We start from the raw sequence: 23,856 nt of genomic DNA on the forward strand, positions 1-23,856 counted from the left end.
AGGATGCCAAATCATACCAAAAATGAGTCAGTAAGCTTCTTAATGACAATTTTACTTGCAGATAATATTTGGAAATCTGGAAATACATTGTGTGTAGGCTGTTTAAAGCAATTGTTTCATTATTTTCTTCGTAAACTGAACCAAACTAAGCTGAACAACCAGGAGAGAACCTCTGAAGAACAATTTGTGGACTCATAAGCTTCTCTGCTGGTTCTTCAGCTTAGTTTAATGGGGAAATAACTACTGTTGTCAAAAATATAGATTTATTTCTGAATTTTACATATCAATTCTGAATATTTGAAATGGTCTCGGTTCTCAAATTTCACATCAGTACTGGCGATACCAGCTGCGCTTTCTTCTGTCTTCTCTCTGTCAGAGAGTGTACACACACACACACACACATACACACACACACACACACGGCTGCAGTGCCCTCATAGCCCCGCCTCCTCTCACTCACTCACTCACAGTGCTTGTTCCTCGCCTCATTCGCTCTGGTTGAATCTAATTATCTGAGGGTTTTGCTATAGTCTTTAAAAATAGTGTTTACTTTTTTTTAAAACTCATTTAAATACTTATAATATAGATAAAAAGTAATATTGAAAATAATATTGTAAAGTTTTGTTTTTACTTGCATTTTGCTTTTTAAATGTGACGCAATCTCAGAGGATTTTGAACATCTGCTTTTCCTGCTTTTACTTAATTTGATTAATTTACTTATATTCAATAGAAATTCTATGACAACACTAAAAAGAACCAGTAGAAAACCTCTAAAGAAAAATACAGCAGCCCAAAAAGTCATTTTGTGGCAGCACTGCTATATAGCACCTCAACTCATGCTTTTTTGAAACAAGTTTTATATATGTGTGTGTGTGTGTGAGAGAGAGAGAGAGTGAGAGAGATAGCGTATGACTATCAGGCAGAACTATTAGAAAAGGTCTGAGAAAGGCTCTCACAGAGGAGCGTCTATTTATTTTTTTGACTTTATCAGACAATATCAGTGTTTCAGCCCTCTCTGCCGCCAACATGTTCCTGGCTAAGCACAATGCCGACTCTCCGTAGGTACATGAAACTTCAAAAATGACTGAACTGCTCATATGACACCTTAATGGTGAAAGTCCTAAAGTTCCAATACACAAACATTTGTCGCTATGATACATTTAATGGGATGTGGGTATTACCAAAACCTAAATATTACACTTTTATGTCAAGCCCTTTTTCTTGGAAGTGACACAAAATGTGTAATTGAAGTCTTTCTTGATTATATTGTTTCTTTCTTTGTGTAAATTCGATTCCCTCCAGTAGTTGGCAGTCAGAGTCTGTAAAGTTCAGCTTGAGTGTGACCACATGATGTGGTGAAACGTACACGGGAAAGGCATGTGATTTCTGTTGCTTGGTTTCTGTGTTTACAGCAGTAACAAGTCACTGTGTGATAGTAACATCTTTATTCAAACGTGGCTCAGAGCACACATACCTGCGTGTGCAATATTTAGTGTTGATAAGTGTGCCGAGTTAAATCCCTGAGGCCTTTTCACTTAGTGTTGCCACCAAATGTCAGAGTTAAGCCAAAATATATCCTTTGACCTTCTCTTGGATCTCCATTTTAGCTTTTTGTCACCTCTTTTAAACCTCATTACTCTGTCGTTTCTCCCCTGTTTGCTCTCAAAGCTGTCATGCCTGCTGCATTTTTCTGACGGTTTAATCTCAGCACCTCAACATTTAATTGTAAAACACGAGCACCCTCTACTGGCTAAACGAGTAATGTGCAACCAAAGACAGCAACTTTTGACATTCCCAGTTTTTCACAGTTTGTGAGAGGCTAAGCCCCCTCCAGTGGTGTAGTGGAGAGTATACCCAGGTAAACATGGTATATTCACCTCTTTTCTGGACTTTTATCCACAGCTTTTACAGCCAAAAAGCCATTGAAATATATAAGAGAGTATATCCATTTAATTCTTGGTAATCTATCCCTCTGGCTAGTAGTACTACCACCTCAACAACTGCAACTCCCCTACTGGCCTCCTTTTTGTTTTTAATGTCATCCCCTGTCCAACTTCATCACAGAGATATAAGAAAGCGCCTCAGATATGTTTTACCAAATATCACCTCTTAAAAAAAAGTATTAGTACACAGTTGTATGATAAAATTCAGACATCAGAAATTTTGCACCTTATTTTAAGTATATTTGCTGCAAGTTTTGTGTCCTCGTAGAATAGAAAAACATCTCATTATTGCCTCCCAGTGATACATATGGCTTGAATACACACATATTCTCCCTCAAAACTTCATGTGACTGTCAAAACACCAAATGAGTATATACCAACTACTGACCCTGACATGCACAAACTCTCCCACTTGGGGCTACAGTGAGACCGAGTTGTTTTTAGTTTATCCATACAGTCTGTCGTCCCTGGGGTAAACACCCCAGTATACAACGGAGCATAGTATATTTTGGGACTCATGATGCCATGAAAAGACTTACCATAGCTTACCGTTACAAAGTTAAAATGAGACTGAAACGATTGTCTGTCCTTGATATCTGTCCTTTAGTGAGCCCTCTAGAGGCCGAATCTGCATGTCCAGAATTCACTACACTTGCAGACTTTTTGGGTTCTACAAAGTCAGCGAGTGTTGAGGGCTGTCCAAATCCACAATTCATCCAGTCCACAAGGGGCCTCAGGTGGACTTTCTGCAAAATTCCAGAGAGTCTGCTTGGGGAGTTGACTTTAAAAACAAACAAACAAAAAATAACTTATTATGAATGTGCAAACCTTGTATTTATTTATTTGGGGTTACACTATATAGGAAAGGCTGTATTAATAAAATACTTTTTTATTGCCTTTATTCCCTATATTTTTACATAAAAAAGAAGGTCTAACAATTTAGTTAATGCCCAATTTATTTAGTCATAATCCTTATTTACAAGCACTTCTGTATTTGAATGTGTGTAACCTGTATGTGGTAGCCAACAGAAATGTATAAATAACATTTATACAGTCGGATCTGTTTCACTAAATAGACATTAAGGGTCAAAACCATTTTGGATATTTCTGATTAAAAATGACAGATACTACATTCTCAGCGCACGTCACCTGTTCACACACTGGGGTCAGTGCCATTTTGTGGAAATATACTGTTCACATATGCTAACAACTGAGCAAATGCAGAGATAAAGCAAGAGAGGTGATGACCTTGTGGTCGTCTATACCGGCTGTTGAAACCTTGATGCAAAATACTTTGCCCCAACTGCCTGTGCATTCATACTCAACAAATGTGCTCATGGAAAAAAATCCTGTAAAATTAAATACGTTTTTCAGTTATTTAACAAGCACAGAAATACTCATTAACTTAAACTTATTCTGTTCAAAGTATCTGCAATTTTTCCTTTGAAGCAAAGAAATAATTTAAGAATAAAGAAGGTAATTACAGACAAGAAATAATGATATTATCATGCACAATAGAGCATTATACTCCTGTGGATTGTTTTGTTTGTTTTTGATATGAGAAATTTAGTATCATCCCACTAACTCAGACAAACGTTCTTGCGAGTAGTGTGATGTGTCTGTTTCCTGCAGTTTATCACATACATTAGGGTCGTGCTCATATTGTCTTTCCAGCTGTGTCTTCATTGCTAAAACATAATCAAAGTATTTGGGATGGAGCGTTTACATATGGAACGAGATGCTGAATGAGCTGCGGGAAAAAGGAGGTTATGACAGTATTGATCATTGTTTAGTAATGTTTTATTCCGTGATTATGAAGTGTGTACATACAGTATGTTGACTGGTATGGAATCGTGACTGAAAGGAGTTGCGTGTTTTATTTGGGAAAATTAAATCTGTCTAAGTGTAAAGTTTGACTTTGTGCAAAGGGCGGCATGTTAAAGTTACAAATCAGGATGTGAAGTGTTTTGATTTGTTGATGACAGAATTTCCATTTTATTTCGCAAAAGAAATCTGAGATGTAAGCAGAGACTCAGAGGTCTGAAACCAGGCCGAGTGCCTACAGTCATCGCAATGAAATTAGTATTTTAAATGTTGGTGAACATGATGAAGTGGTGTCATTTTTATACCCAGCTTGCAACTGAAAGGCAATATTGTTAAAGTATTCAAGTTGTAGAGGTGACATTATGTGAGTTATTCTGTTTTTTAAGAGTTTCCCTCTAAAAATAGGAGTCGGTTCCAGGAAAACTACTGAATTGATTAACACTTGTTCAGAGTAGAGATGAGGAATTTTATGAATAGGCCAAAAATGATGACCTTGTTTAAAATACAGGAAAAGGGAACAGAGCAACAATGACAAATAGATGTTTTTTTTGGCTGATCAGATGTGCAAAGTAAGTATATAATTTACTCAGTGCTGTTTTAAGGCCTTAATGTATATTACTCTTACTAATTAAGATGTGTACAACTTGTGAAACAAGGAATGTGTACAGACTATTTAGTTTAATACAGAGGAATCAGTTGGATGGATAACAGTATTTATTGGAATTTTAGCAGTTAGACCCCATCGATGTAAAACATCTTCATTAATCGCAGGCCTTTGTGAATATAGCAGTTAGATCAGGATCCCCTGGAGTCGAGATGCTGGTGGTGGTGGAGTAAAGCCAGCAGATGGTTGATGGAAACTCAGCTGAATCTCATGGGGTTAAGGATGATCATGGAGAGATGGGGGATGCACAGTCGTAAGTCTGATGGACTTTTTGTGATACTTTAAGAGCATCTAAGGACTGATCAGCAAAAAAGATTATTAGTTAGCCATGGTGATGTCAGAGTTGTGAATAAAGTGACTTGGCATGGGTATTCATGGTATTCCAGTACAGTAAGGTATTAAGAAATCCTGACGCTGTGATCTTAAATGCTGTCAAAAATACAGACCCTCATCTTTCTATTAAAGTAATACTGGAGAGGCTGAAATAAGGATGGTTTGCATGCAATATAAAAGATATTGCTTGAGTCATTGGATGGATCTAAATATTAATTACTGGGGTTGTATTGATCGTACGAGTATACTCTAGTGTTCTAAACAGTTTACACAGGTGTGCTGAGATTTTCTCTCACTGACCAATGATAGGGTCTAAAAAAGAGAGCATCATACTTTGAAAGAACACAATTTGCTCATTTTATCCTTTTTACACACACACACACACACACACACACACACACACACACAGTCTTAATCATACACAAATAAATATTCTTTATTCTTTTCCTTATAGATGCAGAAAGTGACTCTCTTGCATATTTGTTACTTCTATTTTTCTTTCATTTATTAGTTACTTTATACTGCAGATGATGCATTAAACCAGGACCATCCAGCTTTTCTTCCTGTTTTCAAATTCATTAAAGGACCTGTCCTTGTCCTTTTTTTGTACTACAATGCACATAGTTATTCCTCTTTTTATTTAGTAAGAGTTTGCATTGACACTGCTTCAGTGTGTTAACACCTTGTGTCTGAAAAGTAACCTAACAGCAGAAAACATGTTTTCCGATGCTGTCCTTGTTAAGATGGATGGAACTAAAAATAACAGGATTGTCTCTGCTAATTGCACACACAGATTTATAGAAATGAGCTGGAAACAAAAATCTGTTGACATTGGAAAGCTTGTTAAATTCATGTACAGGAAGTAAAGGCATTTTCTTCTTCTTTGGCCGCCTCACACTAGCTCTGATCGTCCCTGAAACAAACCGCAGATCAAATTCATTAATATATATATTTAAAATATTTGTGCAGTCTTCCTCACACATGCAAGTGATCAACTCCTGCCATATTTATCAGACAGCCACACAACTTATTTGCCTGTGTGTTAAGAATTTCAGTCAGTAGCAAATGTAAAGTGCGTTCACAGGTCTTTAATTATCATGACTTAACATATTGGCTCTGCCTCAGTAATCCCAAATTAAACACTCATCATTCATATCCTCCAAAATGGCCCTGAAGAAAACAGTCTTACAAAATGCCAACAGAGTGTAGAAGGACATTACGGAGCAGGTGAATGTTGTCACATCCTACCAGAGGACTGTGCAGGAAGATAAACTTTAGTGGTGTTTAAAACTGAAGGTCACAGGAGGAGACCAGGGAGAGCTGCTGGAGTGTTTTTTTAAACCACACATTTACGGTTCTTCATGGTGGATCTGTTGCACTCTGAGATTATTCTGTGTGGGGATAATGACTGTATAAACTAACCCTGAAACTCTTCACTGAGTGATGGTCTGTCAGATCTCAAATCTAACTTCCTTATGAAGATAATTGGAAAAGCTTCTACAATAAATTATATTCTTGACAATAGGCAGCTTCAGACAAGACTAATGAAAAGTTTTAATAATAAAAGTGATTTAAAATGTGCTTAAAATGTCATATCAATGAAAGACTGATAAAAGAAACTATAGTCTCAGTTCTTGTAAATTTCCCTTACGTGACCAAATAAGTAGCAGTTACAAAAACTTGGTTCTGAATATCGCAGTATCTGCGTGTAGATATTAGCTAAAAAAACTGAGCAAAAAACAAAAACGTCTTGATCAATATATATCAATATAATCGCAAAATGTACATATGGATTTAGTGAACAGGAAACTAAGCTCATCTGTGTATTTACTTTAGAGCAGTTGTTTGATTTAAATGAAGAAACCTAACTGCACAAACTTAATTTCATAAATTAAGCAGATTTAGAGTTTCAAAAGATTTGTCTTCAAAAAAAGATTCCTCTTCAATCACCCCTTTTTATTTCCATATTGTGAATATATATTAGGGTACCATGAGAAATGTCTTGACATGATAAGGAATTGCAGAGGTAATTTAATGTCTGGAAAATTCCCATAGCTTTTTGTGAGCAAACAAATACAAACACTAAAAAGCTGAAATCTTATTTAACACTTTTTTTTGCACAGACACTTTAGCGATATCCCTGCAGTTGTGGTGTTTACGGTTCTTTGACAAGAAAAACATTTATTTTTCCATTGATCATTGCAGTGGAGAAGTGTGACCATATGGAAAATAAAAAGGCATGCGTTTACAAATTAGTTGTTCATGCAATCTGTTATATGTCAGTTTTTGCATCTAGTTTTTGAATTTTATTGAACATATTACAATTGTAAATTGTAAAATCAAGCATTTTGTTTATTTCGCAACTGATCATAATCATATGTACAGGACGGCTTTATTAACATTTCTGATATAAACAAACAATTAACAGCAACAGAAAAAAAACAAAAAACAAACTTGTATTGTCATGTTGTGCCATGAGTTTACTCTGATGGGTGCACCATGAAGCAAGTTTGGCAGAGTCGGGCTTTCTCTGCCTTAGCTGGACTAATGAAGCCTAAAGCCTGAGTCTGAGATAGTGATTACTATGAAGGGGGTTATCAGCTTGTTTGGATAATGGTGGCGTTCCTCTTCAGACTTTGTGCACGTTGCCATAAAAGGTGCCTTTTGCTGAGTCATTTAACTCTTCTGCCACACAAAATGGTTGCGTGTCGACTACCTCTGCCTATGAAGAACATTTTTACAGCAAAAAATAACACTGTTGCTGCAAAGAAAGTGAAAGGGGAATGCTGTCACCACGTCTCCACGTGACAGCTGCAGCTCTTACATTTCCAACCCGATGCAGAAAATTTAAACGTTACACTCAAACTGCATTTACATAAACTGACACTGTCCCATAAATGAAGTAAATAGGGAAATCACTTTCATTTTTGGCCAGATCAAAGTAAAATAAAGTTTATTGATTTAATATTATCTGTGATAAATACTAATAAGATGAATCTATTTTCTAATTATTAGTTGTAATATACAAGCTGTGTAAAACTGACTTCAGCAATTCAGTGGTAACGTAATGGCGGTTTGAAGGAATTACACTGCATTTTTTATGCATGCACATCAGCATCATCATCATCATATCATATATCATAGTGAACTATTCATGTGTAATGTGATTTTATAGAAGGCTTACTTCAGTGTGGACAAATGGACCAGAGAACACAACAAACACATTCAGAGGTTCAGTGAGAGCAACAACGGCCTTACAAATAAAACAAAATTTGCTCTGATTTTCTGCATTAGTAACTGAGTGTATGTTCGTTCCCATGGCAACTCGATGCATATCATTTGCTGTACTGCAATTGCATGGCTTTGATCGGTGGCAATTCTAATGTAACGTTATAGCTTAACAAGTCTGATAAAGTTCATTTCTAACATATTCCCTCAGTGGCGAATACTTATCTTTGAAAGACTGACTATTGATTTTACAGTGACACTATATCCAAAAGAGATGATTTAGTGAAAGCCACTTTTGAGCTGATTTCAAGCTGAAATGGGGACATAACTTGCTCCCAATCAGGTTAGCTGTGCAGCATAAGTTACCATGACAATCTAGCCAGCTTGAAAGAAAGCTACCTTTGTGACATGTAACACTCTAGTTTTAGATTCAAGATACCTCAATAAACCTCTAATCCAGCTTTGTTGTACACCCCTCTCATTCCTTTGAATTGGGAAAAATATTTGTTTCTATTTATAGACAGAAGATTTAATCATGCTGTTTTGAACTTTTACCTGTTTTGCATATCTTGTGACATTTTGGTTTATGTCACAGTAAATATAATCCTTTATGTTCACAAAATGCTCTGCTGTTTTTTTTTCAAACAGCTACTGAGGACAGTAAACAGGAAGAGGCTGACAGTGAGGCTGTTACTTCTTCAAAGGACACCTTGACAGATGCTGTTCCCTCCTCCCAGCCTGTCGCAGAGCCAGCCCCACCACAGAGCCACTCTCAAGAAAAAGAAAAGGTGCCAACCAACAGTGGTGTGCCTAATCAGCAATCTGCAGAATCAGATCCCCCTCTACCACCCAACCCAGCTAAATCTAGTCTGTCTCCGGCTTCACAAAATCCATCCACTTCAGCTCCCAGACATCATGAAACAGGAGCCCTCATAGTCACTAAGACCCCATACGTCATCCCAAAGAAGCAGCCTGCACCCAAGCCTCCGTCCAGCAATGTGTCAGCTTCCGCATCAGGCCAAAAACCTTCCTCAGCCCCAACGCTGCTGAATGAAACCAGAAATCTGCTGGTGCCACCTGCACCCAGTGCTCCGTCCTCCAGACCCTCTCAGCCCAATAACCAGGTCAGACAGAGCATCCAGCGCTCGCTCACCAGCATCCTGTTCAAAAGGTGAGAACTGTTCTATAGGCTTGTATTGAAGTCTTGTCATTGACTCATAATATACTCTCTTTATGAATTGAAAACTAGCCCAATGATTGTTAAAGTAACAGCGAAAGTAGCCAAAATAATTAGAGGCAATAATTTTATGCATTTATAAAAACAACATTGACATGATTCATGATACGCATGCAGTAACATATTTACTACTATACTACATAATCTGGGGGATGATACACCACGAATTCATTTAAGAATTAGGTTGATTATTACAGTGTGTTTCTATAGGATACCCTTAAAACTTGGCATTTCACTTGGGGCCCATGCCCTATGATCTGCATCACACAGAGTTTTGTGTGCCTGCTGTGTGTTCTCGTCAGCTCAAATTGGGTTGTATCATCTGTTTTTTGGATAAATTAGTATTTTTTTATTTCAAAAAGTTGTTTGTTTACTGAATATTTGACAGAAGCTTTTGATTAAAGCTACAGTAGACCTCACTCCTAACTGTAACTAAAAAGAGATGATTTTTAAAAAAAAAATTCTGATAGTAAACTCACTCACAAAACAGATTATTTCCATGAAGTGATGGACAACAGGAACATATTTGTGGGATTTGCACTTTTACAATAATTAGAGTAAAACTTGCATCTTGAAAAGTCTGTCGACTAACTAACTGCCTTTTCATTTGTCAAGGGTGTGTGATTGTGAAGATTTGGATTTGTCTGAGAGTGAAGTTGCAAAGCTTGTCGCAAGCATTGAGATGGAGATGTTCGACATATTTCGCAACACAGACAGCAAATACATGAACAAGTACAGAACTATCATGTTCAATCTGAAGGACCCAAGAAACAAGGTTTGTTTCAAGTTGATAAAACCCATTTCTGTCTCTTGTTCTCTGTTCTTAGCATACATTTGAATACTAATTGCAATATTGCAGAAGTTTTTTTGATTATCTCACACTTATGTGTTTTTAGCAAACTGACAGTCCAGTTTTGGGTTCTCTCTCTAGGGCTTGTTGTGCCGGGTTGTACGTGGAGAGATTAGTCCCTTCAGACTGGCCAGGATGAGCCAGAAGGATATGCAGGCTACCAAAGCATCTGAGCCAAGTCCAAAGGAAAAACAAACAGAGGTAAAGTTTAATAGATGTTAAACACAACAACCAAGATAAAATCAGATATTGTGCTTAAACTCGAAGGTTCAAGCAGTGTTTGTGTCAGAAAATATTATCTTCTTCAATCACCTGTGTGTATCTAGGTCAAGGATTCTAAATCAACAAGTTTGCTGCAGAACCCTGAACCAGTGAAGGTTGATTTGCCCAGTTTAAATCCAGCAACTGCTAAAGTGACAAGTTTGCTGAAGAAGTCTGAACCAGTGAAGGTTGATTTGCCCAGTTTAAATCCAGCAACTACTAAAGTGACAAGTTTACTGAAGAAGCCTGAACCAGTGAAGGTTGATTTGCCCAGTTTGAATCCTTCTAGACCCGATAGAAGCATGGTGTGTATTTGCTTCATTTACTTTCACTTGGTAGAATTTAAAAAATGATGTGACCATTATTTTGTCTGACCTGCTCCATGTAGACATTTCTCATAAAAGGAAATGCATGTTATGATGTTATTCTGGGTTGAATCTGATTGTGTGTTTGTGACTGTACAGGTTGCTTCCCAGGAAAAGAGGAAAAGTCTTCCTGCTCCTGCTCTGAAGACCAGAATAAACCAGCCAAGCCAGGGCAGTGCTGTGCCAGATATTCTTGCCTGCATGCTAAAGGACACAACATCAGAGCACAAAGCTCACCTGTTTGACCTGAAATGCAAGATTTGCACAGGTAAATTAAAAAGATGTTTTACATAAGCAATGTAGTACCTTGTAGACATTCTTATCCTCTGGCCACCTATTGTTTCTTTTAGTTTTTTAAAATAGTTTCTTGTTTCTTCCCAAAGGCCAAATACTAGCTGAGGAAGAGGAGGAGCCGACAAAGAAAAAACCCAAGGTTTCTGAAACAAGAGAAAAACATGAACCCTTTTGGAAAAGGTCTGCAGGAGATGACTCCCCTCTGCGGGCTCCACCAGACTCACCTGATATGGATTCTCCAACATCATCCTTAATGGACCCTTCATCCCGCCTTATCATTGATGCTCCACCGTTGACTATAGTTGAATCCCCTGCATCCCCCATAATGGACTCTCCAGCCTCCCCAATGGAGTCTCCAGCTTCCCCCATCATGGAGTCCCCTGCATCCCCAACTCAAGACACCTATAAAAGCACAAAACGAAAGAGAGCATACACACCAGTTGTGATTCCAGCTGTGTCCACAGTAACCATCACAAGGCGGGATCCCCGCACTGCAGCAAGCAGGTTCTGTGCTTCTAGTGGCACCTCTGGTCCCAGTAACACAACTCATAACCAATCAGTCCCTTATGCTCCTCTTAAAGACACTATCTCTGCACCGCCCTCAGCACCAGTCCCCTCCCGACCACCAACGAAACCATTACCAAAATCTATCTTAATGAAGCCATCTTCCTCTGCAGATCCCAGACTCTATGGCACATCCTCAAGGTATTTAAAGAACTGCAGAATATAAAAACAAAAAAGCAAAATCAGCATAATGTGAGGATGTGATTGTCATCATGCTGTTGTGTTTTGTGTCTCAGGACCGTGATTTCTGAATCCCCAGCTGATGGTGAGACTTCTCAGTTCTTGGCTAAACAAGACATACTGTGGAAAGGTTTCCTAAACATGCTCACTGTGGCCAAGTTTGTCAGCAAAGCGTATCTGGTTTCAGGATCTGCTGAAATTGTCAAAGAGGTAAAGTAATGCACACTAATAACATTTATTATATCAAAAAGCTCTTCCATTGTCATCAGTTAAATCGCCAAAGATATGAAGTGAGTTTCTTTTTTACTTCTTGTGTTTAGGATCTACCTGATACAATACAAATTGGAGGACGAATCCTTCCTCAAACAGTGTGGGACTATGTTGCAAAACTAAAGACCTCTGTTACAAAGGCAAGCAGTAGATTTAGTATTCCTTTCTGTCTTGTACAGTAATACTGAAAATCTATTAATATTTTACATGTTATTGTTTTTTTCATGCTTTATCAGGAGTTATGTGTGATCCGCTTTCACCCTGCAACAGAGGAGGAAGAAGTGGCCTATGTCTCCCTGTTTTCCTATTTCAGCAGCAGAGGTCGTTTTGGTGTGGTCGCCAATGGTTGCCGTTCCATCAAGGATGTATACCTTGTCCCACTCAGTGCAAAGGAATCAATCCCATCCATACTACAACCTCTTGAAGGACCAGGTGTGATAATGCTTTAACTACCAATTATGGTCTTGCATGATAAGTGTAAGTTATTGAGCTTGGGCAAGCACCTATATCAGCACCTTCAAATTTCAAGAATAACAAACTAGATTGAGGCTGCTTCTCAACACATTAATCTTTTATCTGTTTTAATAATGTAAGGGGGTTCATTATGTCAGAATGTGGGAGAAAGCTGGGGTGCTGTTTCATCTAGCAAAGAAAAATTATATAAAATGTGAAAATGTGGTTATTATGCTAATATGTTATGTATATACCTATGTTTTGCAGAATAGGCACATCCTGGGCCACATAGGCTTGAGCACAGGAGTCTAAACCCCTTAAGGGTGTTGGGAAATAAAATTTGCTATTTGAATAATGGCTTGCCAATTTTCAGTAGTTTAAACTTGTTCTAATGTTTATTTTCTTTCTTTTTCGCAGGGCTTGAAAAAAACAGACCCAATCTCCTTCTGGGTCTGGCCGTCATCCAGAAGTCAAAACGTCCAGGAGGCTTGCCTCAAGAGATTGAAGAGAAAAGACCCAAAGTTCATTTGTCCAAAGACCCTATGTGGATCCCAAAGCCCCCAGCTCTTTATGGGTCTGACAAGTTGGAGGTATTCCAACCCTATGATCCAGAGACTCCTGCTAGCACCACCCCACCTTGCTCTCCTCCTTGCCCTGGATCACCATCAGACTCTTCCTCCTCTGGCTCAGTTACCATACCATCTCGACTGACTGCAATCAAATCAAACCCTCCCTCTTCCACCTCAACTGCTTCCACTCAGTCCACCTCTAATAGGATCTCTGACAAAAACCCCACATCAGCATCCAGTAACAACTCACCACTGCGGACTATTTTGAAAAGTTTGTTTGGCAATAAGCAGTCTGAGTCTGTGGCCTCTTCTGATGGAAGCTCCACAACAACAGTTAGTGATAAGAAGGTCCCAGTGTTTTCTCAGGTGTCTGGATCAATGGTAGATCCAATTGTTCAACAGTATGGACAGAAATCAAAAGTCAAAAAAATAGAAGACAAAGAGGAGAATGACTTTGACCGACCATATGACCCAGAAGAGGAGTATGATCCAGGAATGGGATATGGAATGGCTGCTCCTCAGTGCATAGAACAAATCAAGGCAGATGGCCCAAAAACATCAAGGATTGTAGACGATGATGTTGCCTATGATCCAGAGGACGACACTATCTTTGCAGATATTCAAAGTGATAATACTGTGAAAAAGCCTCCTGTTCAAACTCAAACATCAGATTCTTCACCATGCCCAACCCCAGTATCCACCCAGACTGTAACACCAGCTCCCACATCCTCTCCAGCCCAAACCTCCACCCCAGCTGGCACATTGCAGAACATTCCTACAGGCACTGTGGTTGTTTCAGCTGCAACACTAACTGAACAACAGCGGATGCTTGAGGAGCTCAATAAGCAGATTGAAGAGCAAAAACGGCAGTTGAAGGAACAGGAAGAGGCACTGCGTCAACAGAGAGAGGCGGTGGGTATGTTCATGGCACACTTTTCTGTTTCTGATTCCTTGATGTCGCCACCACAAAAATCTTTGCCTCTCAGTCAACTGTCAGAAACAAAAGACAAGACCAACAACCTTACAGAGACTCCCAAGAGTTCAAACATGGATTCACAAATTGTTAAGCGGGAGGACGCAACTGCCATCCCTAAATCAGAAAATGATACAGATACTGTTACAGAGAAAGATCAAACACAGGGAAATGTTAAGGAAAGTGACAAGTATTCCTCTGCTGGAGAGATTGCAGATTCTGACGTAGCTTATGATCCAGAGGATGAATCACTTTTCAATGAAATTCAAGATGATGTGTTTCAGAGTGGCAGTATAAAGACTCGTGATTCCTCTTTGTCTAGAACAGGGCATAGTGCCAGCCGCAAAGGCACTTCTCAGAATTCACACCATAGTAGAAAGCGAAAGCTCTCACCAAAGAAGCGGAGTCATCGTGAAAGGGACCGCCATAAAAGTCCTTCAAAGAGATCACAGCAGCGTTCACCTTCACATTCCCGGAGACGTAGAGAAAGGGATAGAAACAAGAGAAGTGACAGAGACAGGTCAAGGCATAGAGCTAGAGAGCAGTCTGAGCACCACAGTCGCCACCGAAAAGAGCATACTACACGCCGCCATTCTCATGGGCGTAGAAGATCCCCATCAACTCCTAGAAAAAAAGATTCTGGGTCCTTTTCACCAAAACAGCACAGAGGACCTTCCCCTGAAGTCCTCGAGAAATCGAAGCCTATTAGTGTTGTGTGTAATGCTTTAGACTCTTCAGACTCTGTTGTTGGAGAACTTGTAGAAGGTAATACACCATCATTTACCTCGGTTACTATTAAAAATGAACCTGATGGACATCAGCTAAAAAGCAATCTTGGTGAGAGTGTTGATAAAGCTCTTTCTTCCTGTTCACACGAACTTCTTCACAGTGTGAAGCTTGGGACTTCAGAACCACTAAAATCCCAGGAGCTTCAAAAAACTTCAGTCAGCCACAATGACACAGGCAGTGTTTCTTTTACACAAGTGGATAAACCCTCTCAACAGGAAACTCTGTTCTTAGACAAACTTGACAGTACAATTCCTCTAAGAGAAATTGACCCTCCTATTCGAGATTCTCCCCAGAGCCCTGATCCAGAGCCACAGTTTTTGAAACCTAGCAGCACAGAAAAGAGTGACTCTGTAAAGATTGATGAAATCAGAGAATCTGGGATGCATACCTCAATGCCTTTTGTTAAAGCTGAAAATAATTTTCTTTCTATTTGTGGTCAAGCAACAGTGTCTAATATACTGTGGCCTACTGCTGGAGGTCCAATAGCAGATGTTAGAAATAAGGATTTGAGAGCCCAAAATCTACAGGTCCGAGGTACCACAGATAAAGGTATGATCGATGCAGACAAACAGATTGAAGGGGGAAGCCCAGGCTTTAAGCATCCAGAAATACTGGGTCAGGGAAGAGGCCATTCAAATTCATCTCCAGGCTCACATATTCAGGGCACAGAACCTAAAATACATCCAAGGACAAATTGTCCAGAACAAGGTATGAGTGGTCCAAGTATTAGGGGTGCAGGATCAGACACAAAAGAACTTGGACAAAGGGGACCACACATAGATCCTAGAGAAACAGGAATTAGATTCCTGGGGACTAGTATAAGAGGTCGAGGCATGAAAGGCTTAAGTGCCAACATTTGGGGTCTTGAATCACAGACACAAGACCTATCTGGTATGCCAGGAATGATCCCAGATGTAAAGGGTTCAGGCCCTGATATGAGACATAGGGAACCAGAAGTTAGAGAACAAATGCCTGTACCAACAGTTAAGGATTCAGATATGGGAGAATCAGGCCCACAGAGCGAAAGGAGAGATCCAGTCATGAAGAGCCCTTCATCATATATACCTGGGCCTGATGTAAGGGGCACAAGGGGGCCTTTATCAGCTGTGTACCATCCAAGTCCTGAAAACCCAGATTGCAGGCTAGATGTGATGGAAATGGCGAGAGATCAATCTTTTAAGGGTCAACAGATAGAAGGCATGGTGCAAGATATGATAGGAAGAGGTAAAGGCCAAAACAGTAGGGGTGAAAGTCCACATGCTGGGGTTAGGGTATCTCCTATGAGGAGTAGAGGTGTTAGAGATCAAAGCACAGGTATAATGAGACCAGATCCATCTTTTAGGGGTTCAGAAGGAGTTCAAAGGCAACCAAAGCATGATGGCAGTCCAATTTTAGAGGAGATGCCCCCCCAAAAAAGGGGTTTTCAGGCACATGGGAGAGATGAAGATTTGAGCAGGGTGGGGAGTGGTAAAGAAAGGAGTTTAGATCCAAACACAACTACAGGTTCAGAGGGCAGAGTTTTAAGGGCAAATAGAATATCTCCAGCAATGACAGATAAGAGGTGGGGCCTACAAAGAGGGGAAGAAGTTCCCATGAGAGGACCAGGGCCAGACAGAAGTTATGAAAGTGGTGGGTCTAACATTTCCCGCATTGGTCAACACAGTAGTGGGCCTAGAGAACATTTCAAGGAGCCATGTCCCAGTATTAGGGCTGAAAGGAGTGTGCATGGCCCTGATGTGAGAGAATTAGAAACTATTAATGAATTAAGGAGGCCAGATATGGCAGAACGAAGTTATATGGGACCTGGTCAAGATATAGGTGGTACAAGTGGTTCAGATAAAAGGGGTGATGGTATGGAAAACATTACAAATCCAGATTGGAGAGGTCAAGGACCAGGTGTTGTTTGTCCTGATATCAGGGATCAGAGGAGTCAAAATAAAGGCTTTGGTCCACAAATGAGTGGTCCAAATTGGAGTGACCCAAGATCAGACATAAGAGATGACTGGAGAGGGCCAGATAGGAGAGTATCTGATCAAGTCAGAGGAGGGCCATTTATACCAGATGAATGGGGAGTCCATCAGGCTAATAGGAGAAGTTCAAACATGGAGAGCCAGGCACCTGACAGGAGAGGTGCTGGAGACTCTGAAAGACCAGGGTCTGAAGTGACTGGTCTAAACATAGAAGACTTTAGGCATGACAGGAGAGGACCAGGCGTTCCAGATTGCATCAGACCAGAACCTGAGAAGACTGATCTAGAACCTAGCATGCAGGGACCAATGGTTCCACACTTTGTGCGACCGGAACTTGAAAGGAAAGGACTAGATACAAAGGGTCTGGGGCCTAACAGGAGAGGGCCTGGGGGTCCATATTTCAGAGGTCTGGGACCTGAGAGAAAGGGTCCACCCATGGAGGGTCTAGGATCTGGCTTAAGAGGACCAGGAGGTCCAGAAATCAAGGGGCCGTGGCCTGATAGAAAAGATCCTGATATGGAGGGTACAGGGTATGAAAGAAGAGGACCAGAAGATAAAGATGTCTGGGAACATGGGCCTGCAGCTATGGAGGGTCTTGTGCCTGACAGGCGAGGACCTGGAGTTCCAGATTTCAGAGGACCAGGACCTGAAAGCAGAGGTCCAGCTATGGAGCATGCTTTACCTGCCAGAAGAGGACATGGAGGCCCAGATTTCAGACGACTAGGACCTGAAAGGAGAGGTCCAGAGATGGAGGGCCCTGGGCCTGACAGAAGAGAAGCTGGGGGTCCAGATTTCAGGGGACAAGGACCTGAAAGGAGAGGTCCAGCTATGGATGGCCCTGGGCTTGACAGGAGAGGACCTGGAGGTCCAGATTTTAGAGGACCAGGACCTGAGAGGAGAGGTTTATCTATGGAGCGTCATGATAGAGGAGGTCTGGCAATGGAGGCTCCAGGACCTGACAGAAGAGGACCTGGAGGTCCAGAATTCAGACGACCAGGACCTGAGAGGAGAGGTTCATCTATGGAGCGTCATGAAAGGAGAGGTGCAGTTATGGAGGGTCCTGGACCTGATAGGAGAGGACCTGGAGGTCCAGATTTCAGAGGACCATGGCCTGAGAGGAGAGGTTTATCGTTGGAACATCTTGAAAGGAGAGGTCCAGCTATGGAGGATCCTGGGCCTGATAGGAGAGGACCTGGAGGTTCAGCTTTCAGGGGACCAGGCCCCGAAAGGAGAGGTCCATCTATGGAGGATCTTGGGCCTGATTGGAGTGGACCCGGGGGTCCAGATTTCAGGGGAACTGGGCCTGAAAGGAGAAGCACACCTATGGAGGGTCCTTGGCCTGACAGGAGAAGGCCTGGAGGTCCAGATTTCAGAGGTCCAGGGCCTGAAAGGAGAAGTTTATCTATGGAGCACACCGAAAGGAGAGGTCTAGAGTCTTCAGGATCTGACAGAAGAGGATCAGGAGGTCCAGATTTCAGTGGAGTAGGACCTGATATGATTGATCCTGATATGGACACTCAAGAGCCTGACAAGAGAGGACCAAGACATCTAGAATTCCATGGACCAGGGCCTGAAAGGAGAGGTCTAGCCATGGATGGACCAGGACCTTTTAGGAGAGAACCAGTAGCCCCAGATTGTGGTCCTGGGTCAGACTTAACAGGAATGGTGCCTGAAAGAACTGGTCCAGAAGCCACAGGACCTCACAGTAGAGGACAGAGAGGATCACACTTCAGGGGCCCTGGACCAGAGAGTGGACACCCAAATATTGAGGGCCCAGTGCCTGAAAGGAGAGGTACAGACATCAGGGGACCAAGGCCTGACAGACCATTTTCCAGTATAGAGGGTCCAGGGCCTCACAGGAGAGTGCCGGGAGGTCCAGGCATGAGGAGGCCCAATACAGACCCAAACAGAGAAGGCCTAGGGCCTGACAGGAGAGGACTCGAAGATCCAAATTTCAGAGGTTCTATGTCAGAGAGAATACCTCCAGAAATGGAGGGAACTGAAAACAACTGGAGCTTTCCAGGTGGCCCACAGTTCAGGGGTCCTAATCCAGAAAGAAGACCTTCAGATATGGAGGGCCCAGAGTCTGATAGGAAAGGTCCACACTTCAAAGGAGTAAGACCTGAAAGAACTTTTTTGGAGGGTCCAGGGCCTGATAGGAAATGTCCAAGAGGTCCTGATTTTAGAATACCAGGTTACGAAAGTAGAGGTCCAGATATTGAGGGCCCTGAATCTGATAGGCAAGAGCCAGGAGGCCCAGGCTTCAGAGAGCTTCGGGATGAAAGGATAGGTCCAGATATGGAGGGCCCAGGACCAGACTGGAGAAGATCAGGTGGCCCAGACTTTAAAGCCCCAGGCATCAGGCAGAAAGGTCCAAATACAGAAGGTCTAAGACATAGAAAAGATGACTGGGGAATTGCTGACTTTAGAGGGTCAGAACCTATCCATATGAACCCAGATTCAGAGAGCCAAAGACCTGATAGAACAGGTAGAAACTTGAGAGATTCAAGACCTGTAAGAGGAAACAGAGGACTAGGGCCAGATAGGAGCAGTCTAACCCGGGGAGAAAGATGGAAAGGGCCGGATTACAGGGGCTCTGAAACTGAAAGAAGAGGCACAGACACAGAGGAACAATGGTCAGATGGAAGAGGGCCCGATATGGATTCTGTAGAAAATGGAAGAGAATGTTCAAGTGATGATTGGGAAAGGCATGGTAACAGGGGTCCAGGCCCCATCCAAGAAGGTCCTGGTGACCAGGTTGAAGAATATAGTAGGTATGTTCCTCCTAGAGAGTGGAGAGGCCCTGGATGTAGGGGACCAAGGGTCATGCAGGAAAGGCCAAATATGCCATTTCGGGGGCATTTGAGAGGTCCAGGAGATGATTGGAGTGGCCCTAATTTCAGGCGTCCAGGGCCTGTCCAAGGTAACCCAGACATGGTATGCCCTGGGCCTGTTAGGGAAGGACCTGGAAATGATAGAGGGAGGGCAAGGCCAAACAGAAGGGGACCTGGACCATTTAGGAGAGGTTTAGGAATGAGAGAATTAGGATCAGATATGAGACAGGGTCCAGATATAGGGAATGAATGGAAGCAGTCAGACTTCAGGGGTAATATGAGAGGGCCAAACACGGAAGGACCCGAGGCTCATGAGGGCGCTCCAGACTTAATAAAGTCAGGCCACAACAGGAGAGGATTTGAAATGGAGGGTCTTGATAGAAGAGGCCCAAGAGGTCCCGATTTAAGAGGATCAGTGCCTGAAAACAGAAATTCAATCATTGATGGTAAAACAGATATGAGGGGACCAGCACCTGAATATTCAGATATAAGACATAGGCCTAGAAAGTGGGATACAAACACTGAGGGCCCTGAGTTTGATGGAGGCGGTCTAGGCATAATGGGCTCAGGGTTAGACTCAAGGAAGTCTGAGCCAATCATGATGGATGACATAAAAGGGTCAGATATAAGGGGCCCAGGGTGTGATAGCAGAGGGTCAGACATGACAACATCATCTCATTTCAATAGCCCTCATCAATTTATGAGATTTAAATGCCCTACTGATCCACATTCTGCTCTGTACAATGGACCCCAAGGTCTATATCAAAACAGTGGAGAAAAGTCATGCTCCCGTTTTGACAATCTACAAAATCAACAGGCTTTAAAGCCCCAGAGACAGAGAGCTGCCTTACTTCCCACTCCTACAGGTCTTATGCGTTTCCCAAATCGTATGTCTAACAATCCTGATGTCTTCAGCCCAAAACGAGTACAAATGGGTCACCCAACAGACAGGGAGTGGAGAAGAAGTAGACCAGTGAGTCAAGAAAGAGAATTGGTTAAAGGACAAAGTCAGGAGCAGGAGAGAAGTCCCGCTGGTAAAATAAGCACCACTGCAGATAAAGGCAGAGGGGATGGAGAAAATGGGAAGAAAACTGAAGTGGCCAATGAAACGGATAAACAAGGTGTATGTGTATTAGAAACTAAAACCAATCAAAGTATGGATAGTGATGGAAATAAAAGCAATGTTCAGCCAACTTAGAAATAGGATAAAGATCATGACGCATTGACCCCTTAAGACAGTAAAGTTAGATAAGGTAAACTTGCAAAAAGGCTTAGTATCAAGGAGGTACTATAGCATAACACACACTGAATGTATTTTTCTCAAGGAAAGTGGTTGTCCGTGTCTTATTGAAATTACAACAAGATCTACAGGCAAAGCCAGTGTGAAAGATCAGACATTGTAGCTTGATATGAAAAAGCTCAGAGGCACCCTTTTATGTTGTAGTTTGTCTTGTATTCAAAGTATATACATTTATTTTTGTTATTTGAATATGACTAAATGCCTCTTAAATTTAATCAAACACTTGTAAATTCAACCCGATGTGCATTTCTAGTTGGACATAGTCAGAAGTGTTTTGTACAGAAAATGTTATGTTATTTTGTTTCCTTTTTTTCTTTCTTTTTTTTAACACAGCCATAGTGTTAGTACTGTAGCCTTAATCTGGCCTTTGTGTTCTGCTGATGAAGAAAATGGCTTGTTTCATTGTTCTCTTACAATGCAAGAGGTCAATAAAATGATATATACCTTTTTTTAAAAAAATATTTAGTCTGATCTTGTCATTAATATCTGGAATTGTTTGATTGCTATAAGAGTAGTGCCCAAATCTGTAACTTCAAAACACAAACCCCATATTACAGCTCATAGTCACTGCTGTTACTTTTGTGGTAATAAATTAAGCTCTGGCTTATATTTTTAGAGGTACAACTAAAAAGTCCTCTGCAGAGGTTAATGACACATTTTAGTGGTTCAAATTTGCCAAAGACCAGTCTCTTCAGAAGCCATATATAAAAGATATAACGGTACATCATGATTGTATTACAGTTTGGTGCAAGGCAAGAACCTCAACTTTGAAATTAATATAAAAATAAAAAAGCTTGTTTCATAATTTAAAATGTATATATGTGATTAATATGCCCAATTGTTTAAGTCTATTTCACATTCTTAAATAAAAGTAAAAATACCACTATGTAAGAGTACTCCATAGAAAGTTGAAAATGTAAAAATGTTCTTTACGTAAAAGAACAATAAGGGGAACTTACTCAGAAGTTAACATACAAAATGTCTATGCCAGCAGTGCTATTGGATTGCTAACACTAATGCATTCATGTGTCATTAGAATTTTAATGCTAATTTTTACTACTCTTTTTGGTAGGTCATTTATCACAATTCACAATGGTTTATACAATTATCATATATTTTGTACATAAAATGTATAGTTGTATAATGAATGTAGATGAGTATAAAGTACAATATCTGTCTATGAAATGTACTGTAGTAGAATTACAAAGTAGCATGAAATATGGACACTAGAACAAGTACAGTATTTGAATAAATTTACTTTGTTACATTCTGTCAGTGAATATATCAATTTGAATGGTCACTGTTAAACACAAAGAACAGTACATTCATTGTTATTTATTGCTTTTGAGAAATATTGACCAGTCTGTTGAGTTTAACCTTAACATTGGGTAATTTACGTATAACAAACACCTTTTTATTAATGTTCCAGTTTCTTAAAGGGCCTTTTTGTGACAAGCAGACAGTTTCAGCAAGAGAAAGGGAAAAAAGAAAAAGTCCTTAGAAAAACATCTATGCTAATAGAGGATTTTGACTCTGGCTGTAGCAATATTATACAGTATAATCCTCCAAAGTCACCAGTAGTACTTATGTTTTACCAAAGGGGGGCGACAGCATTCAAATGAATCTTCACTACACCATCAAGGATCCCATCATCAAGGATCACAGTATCCACCAAGGAGTTGATTTTGAGCTGGCTTTGGCAGTTGCAATGATGGAGTGCAACTACGTACACAGACTCAAATACTGCACTTTAAATTTTGAGTTAATATGAGATAATATTGTGTTACTTAAAGACATTATGAAATACAATATTTACAAATTTAATCAATAAATATGTAGTGTTCTACAGTCTGCTGCGGCATTCAACACATGTAGGAATCACACAGCAGTTAATTTTCTCTCTCTGTACATCTATCCTCATTGTTTTGTCTAATGTCATAGCCTACATACATGGTATTGTTAGTGACATGAAGTGTAGCCTGTGTTTCTACAGTGTATTTTGTAGAGGAGCACTTTTTTCAGATTATCTTTGCTCCTGTAAAATGACAAATGAACTCAAAAGTCCAGTGGTATTGTAGATTTTTTGGGATATTTTCAAATATATTTTGACATATGATATCTCAGTGGTGGAATAACTACTCAGATATTTTACTTAAAATGGCAGTTTAAATAATATAAATATAGCATTTAATATAAAATGCCTAAAATTAATATTTCATAAAAAGAGGGGGAGTGGGTGAAAATAGAAGAGGGAATATTACGAATATAATAAATACATTTGATAGATGAATAACATATTTAAATACAATATATAAATTATTCAAAATAGAATTATGTTAGTGTTCAAGTAAAAATAAAACACATATGGGTTCATAAAACCATAAAATGATAAGTGCTATAAGTATCCAGCCATAAAAAACTAAGGGTTTGGGTCAGGTTTAGATATGGGGGAACACATATCGATGGGGAAACAGTCTTCCACACAACACCGGCCCCAGGTCAAAAAAGTTTGGACACCCCTGATTTAAAATAATCTGAATCTTGAACTGTGACAGTCACACACTGTAATGTCCATAAAATGAACATCAAAGTGCTGCAAAATCATGGCATCATAAAACTGTAAATAGAAAAACCATGAAACAATTTACAGTAATATTTTTTAAAGATCTAAACCACACTAACCTGTTAATTTTAAAGCAGGAATATGTTGAAATGATTACATTTCTTTGTAGAATTTACAAATTACTGTTTTTTTTAACAGAAAGAAAGCATATCACATTTTACAAATGCATATGTTATGCTTTACAGATAATTATTTAGCCTACAAGTGGATTTTTACAGTGGATTTTAAAACATCTGATTGCTACATTTGAATAATCCATAAAACGTTCCTGTTGATGTTCACTCTAAAAATTAATAACGTTTTTTTTGGCATAAATATCATGACATTGACAA

The 23,856-nt window shown here is 40.2% G+C and overlaps 1 protein-coding gene across 1 annotated transcript in view; it reads left to right on the forward strand.

Annotated features, from left to right (window-relative positions):
* The window catches only part of LOC121946467 (uncharacterized), a 34,524-nt gene extending 13,162 nt beyond the window's left edge, over positions 1-21,362 (forward strand). Inside the window, exons 8-17 of the mRNA XM_042491030.2 lie at positions 8,641-9,163; positions 9,845-10,004; positions 10,161-10,280; positions 10,406-10,645; positions 10,805-10,973; positions 11,089-11,704; positions 11,800-11,953; positions 12,064-12,153; positions 12,250-12,445; positions 12,884-21,362. Of these exons, the coding sequence (XP_042346964.2) occupies positions 8,641-9,163; positions 9,845-10,004; positions 10,161-10,280; positions 10,406-10,645; positions 10,805-10,973; positions 11,089-11,704; positions 11,800-11,953; positions 12,064-12,153; positions 12,250-12,445; positions 12,884-20,799 (10,184 nt within the window). The 3' untranslated portion in view covers positions 20,800-21,362. The remainder of the gene's footprint in view (positions 1-8,640; positions 9,164-9,844; positions 10,005-10,160; positions 10,281-10,405; positions 10,646-10,804; positions 10,974-11,088; positions 11,705-11,799; positions 11,954-12,063; positions 12,154-12,249; positions 12,446-12,883) is intronic.
* Positions 21,363-23,856: the final 2,494 nt, after the last annotated feature.

The sequence above is a fragment of the Plectropomus leopardus genome, chromosome 9, assembly GCF_026936395.1.
Source record: "Plectropomus leopardus strain MGB_pleo_1.0 chromosome 9, ASM2693639v1, whole genome shotgun sequence".
NCBI lineage: Eukaryota > Metazoa > Chordata > Actinopteri > Perciformes > Serranidae > Plectropomus > Plectropomus leopardus.